At 33.4% G+C, this 6,290-nt stretch overlaps 1 protein-coding gene across 2 annotated transcripts; it reads left to right on the top strand.

Annotated features, from left to right (window-relative positions):
- The first annotated feature begins 788 nt into the window (after window positions 1-788).
- Window positions 789-5,841, top strand: LOC132750651 (zinc finger protein 726-like). Of its 2 annotated transcripts, none has more exons than XM_060740660.1 (2): window positions 789-911; window positions 2,253-5,841. In XM_060740660.1, exon 2 carries the CDS (start codon window positions 3,020-3,022, stop codon window positions 4,040-4,042), a length of 1,023 nt encoding a protein of 340 aa, XP_060596643.1. In that variant the 5' UTR covers window positions 789-911; window positions 2,253-3,019; the 3' UTR covers window positions 4,043-5,841. The 2 variants fall into 2 exon arrangements, with proteins under 2 accessions (XP_060596643.1, XP_060596644.1); XM_060740661.1 differs by lacking the exon at window positions 789-911 and adding an exon at window positions 1,617-1,907.
- Window positions 5,842-6,290: the final 449 nt, after the last annotated feature.

The raw sequence follows: 6,290 nt of genomic DNA, 5'->3' as shown, positions 1-6,290 counted from the left end.
GAAATATTGTATATCATGTTAAAAATAAAAACACCTAAGCTTTTATCTGAATTAAATCACGTCATGTACAATGTACATAAATGTCCGGACACATGCTACTGTAGTGTAGACAATTTAGGTAATTTTGATACCCTCCTTGATGAGCCTCTGATATAAGTGTCAATATAATCAGATATAAACAAACTAGTTTGTTAGTTAGGAGAAGAACCTAGCTGAACTGTGTCAAATATTTTGGTCTGTAGGTTAAAAATTATGAAATCTGTACGGAAAAATGTTCCAAAAGTGTCCGGTAGATGGTCTCCGACCAGTAAGGTTAAAAAGAGATGGTTGAAAGCATTTAAGAAGAAAATGATAAAATTAAGCCTGGAAAAACCAGGGAGAGACGTGTTTAATGTAGAAACTTTACACTCAGTACTGGTTGGTTTCAGGAACGGATTCAAAAGAGTGTCTATAAGCTTATAGCTTCCTACACAATCATGAATCCAGACTTACTGAAAGTTAAAAAAAGTGTCAAACCATGAAAATCTGTCGGACCGAAACGATATCTGTCAGACTGAATAAAATTATTCAAAATCAAAGGAAAACTTGACATACTTCTCAGACACTTTTCGGTTTTATTTTTTATTTTTTGCTGTAAAAATCGGCACAGTCCATACAGCGCATTTTCATCTCCTCCCTGTCATACACCAACGATTAACGGTCCTGCTTCCATTTTTCATAAATTTTTGTCTCAAATTTATTCTTTTCATTCTTTTACTGTTGTTCTGCGTGCTCCTCTGAAGTAGATTTTTGATTTTTTCCCAGGTTTGGCTCCTTTAATGACGCCATTCTGTATACATGGGATTTAATTCAATACAGGATTGGAGCAGTACCTCTAGACGCTTGCAGAAATCATGATCACAAAATACAATGTAGACAAATATCGTTTTTTCGCCAATTTTTACATTTTCATTCATTATTATACATAAATCGGTGTGAAAAGATGAATTAGACCTATTAAAGTTCATTCCGTTGGGTAAAAAGGCAAAATTTTAGCATTTTATGATTCAAGCGCCTTGCCCGGTATATACCGGAATACGGTATTTAGTTTGTTGCACCAATCCTTTTTATTTGTTTGGGTTGTCAGACCAAACAAATAATCATTATAATAATGGTAGCGAAATTTCAGACTCTGATGCTGTTAATTGCAAATGCCGAAAGTAGTCCGCTTTTTTGAAGCGGTTACTTCCCTTTATATGTATACTAACGCCGAAAAATTCAGGGGACATCACTGCGTAAAGATGGTCAAATAACAAGCACATTAATTTTCAAGCAAAATAGTTCCCGAATGGTCGAACATTTTTTCTAATATTGTTTTATTCTTTATAGATATACATGCTTATAAGTAAGCTCCATGATTATTTACATCTGTGTTAAACAACATTTAGCGTCATTACAAACCCTAATTTAGAATAAAATGGTTTTCTTCAGGCTGTTTAAATATTACTTCACCGTGGCCAAGGGGTTTGGAGTTCAAATCCCAGTTAAGGCAACTTATTTTTGTTTCAAATTGTTTAAGTCAAATAAACATTGAATTTAAAATCAGTGAACATTGCAATTAGTCTTATAGCCAATTTACTACATTTAAAACGCTGGAAAGCATTGGTGGCACTATACAAAAACAAATTGGTTTATAATCTCACAAGCTTCACCTTTCTGACATTCTGAGACCCAAACAAATTAAGCGCCTTCTGTGCTTTGATTTAAGTCTCACTCATATACATGCGGCTTGGAAAAGCCAGACAGTCAGACCAACCCGTTATAAAAAAGTAGGACCTAATCAAAATTTATCGGACATGTCCGTCGGACCGACGTATTTTGGGAAGTCTGTGAATCAAACTCAAATAAATTCTGCATAAACCAATTCAGTAAGCATGTCATATTTTACCAGCAGTGTCTTTTTCTATCAGTAACATAACAAAATTTCCCATCCTTAGTTGACTTATTGTGGCCCTTTCAAGCAGTTTCTACCAGGTGAATGATCCAGGGCCCTCTTGTTTAATAGAAAAGGTCATTACAATTGTAGAACTTACAGAAAGTGATTTTTTGTAACAAAATGTATGTACATTAACAAACAAAAGAACTGGTAAAAAAATGATCAGTAACTGTTGCAAAGATGTTAAAATTTCTGTTCTTAAAATTGAGATTTGAATGATAACATGCAAATTCACAATTTAAAATGACTTTTTGTTTGTTTTCTATTTATTAAATAGGGGCAAACATGTTTTACATGTACTTTCTGGCAGTGGCTTCCTACAAAAGATGTGAAAATGAGCTATGGTGAGAGAGAGATGCTTAAAATAATGATTGATGATTCCTGTTGTAAAACTGATGATTTGAAGGAAAACACACAAATTGAGAAGTATAGACGTGGTCTTTGTGAAAAAAAAAATTTTCGACAAAAAATCTTAAAACACATCAGGTACTTAACACTAATGAGAAAACTGTTATCTGTTTAATTTGGGAAAACCCATATTAATTTTTCTTCTAGTGCCTTTGAACATCATCTGTTATTACGCACTGCTAAGAAAATATATACAGCTGCTGTTATTTTTGTGAATATTCGCGTATTCGAAAATGTGAGTTGAAGAAACACATGTTGGTTAAACATCCTTGTGAGAAGGAAGGAAATGTTCTGGTGAGAAGGAAGGAAATGTCCTGGTGAGAAGGAAGGAAATATTAATTGTGTGATCAATCTTTTTCAAGAACATGAAGAAGTTACCAGCTTATTCCATGTTATGACTGGTGAGAAAAACTGTTAATGTGAGATATGCGCTCAGTGGTCATTGTAAATTGCATATAATAAAACATACTTGATAGAGAAGTCTCAAATGTTCAGTATGCCAGCATTCATTTTTGCACAGTCATTATTATACTTGTACTCTTAAAGTGCATGTGATAGTACACACTTTTGAGAAGAAACATAGCTGTGAAATAGGACAGCGTTCATTGGTGTGCACAGTTGTATTATTGAAACATAATGGCAGAAAATGTTAGTAAGAAGGATTATGAATGTGAAGTATGCCATCGTTCTTTTGTACGCATTCAGAGTCTTGCAGGGCATATGAGGATACACACTAGTTGCACGCGTGAGAAAAAATATACATGTGACCTATGTCATCGTTCCTTTACAGAAAAGCGTTCTCTTAATGCACATATGACTGGTGACAAATGTAGAATATGTCAACAATCATTTTCACACCAATGTAGTCTCAAAGCACATATGATAAAGCACATTGGAGAGAAGAATTACACATGTGGAATATGTCAGCGTTCATTTGTGACCTCTTGGAAACTTAAAATGCATATGACAGTACACACAGGTGAGAAGAAATATGTGTGCAAAATATGTCATCATCCATTCGCCCAAAATGGTAATCTTAAAAAACATATGACTGTACACACTGGTGGGGAAAATTTTGAATGTGAAGTCTGTTTTAAAAAATTTTCTTATTCTTCTTCTCTTAGAAAACATATGAAAATACACACTGGTGACAAACATGTTAAATGTGAAATGTGTAATTTCCTATTTCCGTCATTGTCGAAACTAAATGCACATATGAAAATGTGCCATATAGGTGAGAAAAATTATATGTGTGAATTATGTGGTCGTTTATTTTCCTTTAATTCTAACCGTAAAACACACATGAAGTTACACACTGCTTTGACAGTTTATAAATGTGAGGTATGTAATGAACATTTTTCTTTAAGATCTAGTTTCATAAAACATAAGAAACAACACGCTAGTGAGAAATGTTATAAATGTGATATATGCAGTCGCTTATGTAAAACATTTGGTAAACTAAATGATCATATGAAAGTGCATATTGAAAGGAATTTTTTGTGTGAAATATGTGGTGTCTTATTTGCACGGAATAATAATCTTCAAAAACACATAAAGAATTTGCACTATGTTGAGAAGAAATTGAAGTGTGAATTATGCGATTGCACATTTTCAAAAAAGAGCCGCCTTAATGCACATATGAAAAGACACCCTAGATGAACAGAAATAAATGTATAGATGTGAAATACACATGTATCATCATATTTTGAAAATTTGTTGGGGTTTTTTGTGTCGCTTTGAAAAAAGTGACATATAGGGGTTACTTTTGTCGGCTGTATCAGTGTCTTTGTTGGTGTCGGCAGTCCTTTAAGTTTAATTGTTTGGAGCATAAGTCAGTCTCAATAAGTTGGATTAACTCCAAACTTGGAATGCATGCCAAAGTGCAGTGCACAAGAATTGTTACATATACTCTGCACTTCTTTATTTTTGAGTTGAGTTATTGCCCTTTGTTGATATTCAAACTTTACTTATGTCCAAAGTATAAAAGCTATGGACTTGAAACTTCATAGGATGATAGATCTCATTAAGAAGAAGAGAGTGCAATTCTAACATTCCGTCATCATCAGTTTCCGTTCATTATCTTAAGAACAGTTGCACACATTCAACTCAAACTGGACATATGGATATATAATGAGAAAATACAGGTCAAGTTCGAATTCGGTCATGGTTCGATGATTTTTGGCAGAGTTATGCCCCTTTTACATTGAAAATAATATGAAATTTTCAGTTAACGTTCATTATCTCCCCAACGATACAACACATTCAACTCAAACTTGACATATGGATATGTCATGAGAAAATACAGGCCAAGTTCGAATTTGGTCATGGTTTGATGATTTTTGGCAAAGTTATGCCCCTTTTACTTTGAAAATAATATGAAATTTCCAGTTTCCGTTCATTATCTCCCCAACAGTACGACACATTCAACGCAAACTTGACATATGGATACGTCAAAGGAATGCCCAAGCCAAGTTCGAATTTGGTCATGGTTTGATGATTTTTGGCAGAGTTATGCCCCTTTTACTTTGAAAATAATATGAAATTTCCAGTTTCCGTTCATTATCTCCCCAACAGTACGACACATTCAACGCAAACTTGACATATGGATACGTCAAAGGAATGCCCAAGCCAAGTTCGAATTTGGTCATGGTTCAATGATTTTTGGCAGAGTAATGCCCCTTTCACTTAGAAAATAACACGAAATTTACAGTTTCTGTTCATAACTACCCAACAGTGTTACATATTCAACTCAAATTTGACATATGGATATGTCAAAGGAATTGGCAGGTCAAGTTGGAATTTGGTCATGGTTTGATGATTTTTTTTGGCAGAGTTATGTCCCTTTCACTTTGAAAATAATATACATGTAGATACATCTTAGGAATAAGCAGTTTAAGTTTGAATTTGGTCGTTGTTCAATGATTTTGGACAGACTTATCTTTCCTGAATGTTGGAAAAATTTTGAACTTTCAGTTTCAGCACTCATACTTTTGTGGAAATGTATGTAGCCATTATTTTGGCTACAAATATGCAATATGCTATTTTTAAAAGGTTAAGACTGAATAATTTCAGTGCCTTGAACATTGTATGAAAACGGTTTGTGTTACCATTGAAAAGTTTTAAGAGCTTTGAACTTAAAATGAAAAAAATAATTTGTGCAAACAAATTTGGAACTAAATATTATAACATCTGAAATTTTGGCTGCATGCGGGGCATCGGTGGCATGATGACACATTTCTAGTCATTGATTCATATAGGAAAAAAAACGCGACTGCTATATAACAGTATAGTGCTTTGCACCTTGTATAATATCAGTATAGTTTTTTTCACAGAGGCTCCAATGGGGCAGTGGTAACCAACATTCCCAGAAGCAAAAAAATGGAATCAATAAATTTAAAATAAACTAAATACAATGAAAAATGTAAACAAGATGATTAATTAAATAAAATTTACTCTCATTTGAATGAATTATTTCAACTGAAAAGCCCTTTTAAATCTAGACAGTTTACAATCCGCCTCTAACATTGTATTTCTTTTGTATATCTTTTTTTTTCTGCAGCGAAAACTGCCTTAGCATAAATAACTGTAATGTAGCTAACAATTTATTTATTTATTTCTATTACAAAAAAAAAAAAAAAAAAAAGAAAAAATAATGCCATTGAAATAAAACAGTTATAGTATATGAAACTCGTTAGTTACGAGGATATAACACTGGCTGTGCGACATTTCGGCCTAACCACCTCGCCATTTTTTAGTAGAAACATCCCTTGATGATCCCCAGCCATTGTAACTAACTCATTTCATGTATTATAACTATTACTGATAAAAGCTATGGACTTCATAGGATGATAGATATTAATAAAAGAAGGCGTATGCAGAAGAACCTGTACTCTGCACTTATTATTGT

The sequence above is a fragment of the Ruditapes philippinarum genome, unplaced genomic scaffold (genome assembly GCF_026571515.1).
Source record: "Ruditapes philippinarum isolate M1 unplaced genomic scaffold, ASM2657151v2 ctg8366_1_1_1_1, whole genome shotgun sequence".
Taxonomy (NCBI): domain Eukaryota; kingdom Metazoa; phylum Mollusca; class Bivalvia; order Venerida; family Veneridae; genus Ruditapes; species Ruditapes philippinarum.
The sequence above is the reverse complement of the archived record's forward strand: the minus strand, read 5'-3'. Positions and strand labels throughout refer to the sequence as shown.

Bases quoted from the DNA above. Each gene is read 5' to 3' on its own strand.
- LOC132750651 (XM_060740660.1), top strand. From the start codon at position 3,020: ATGGCAGAAAATGTTAGTAAGAAGGATTATGAATGTGAAGTATGCCAT.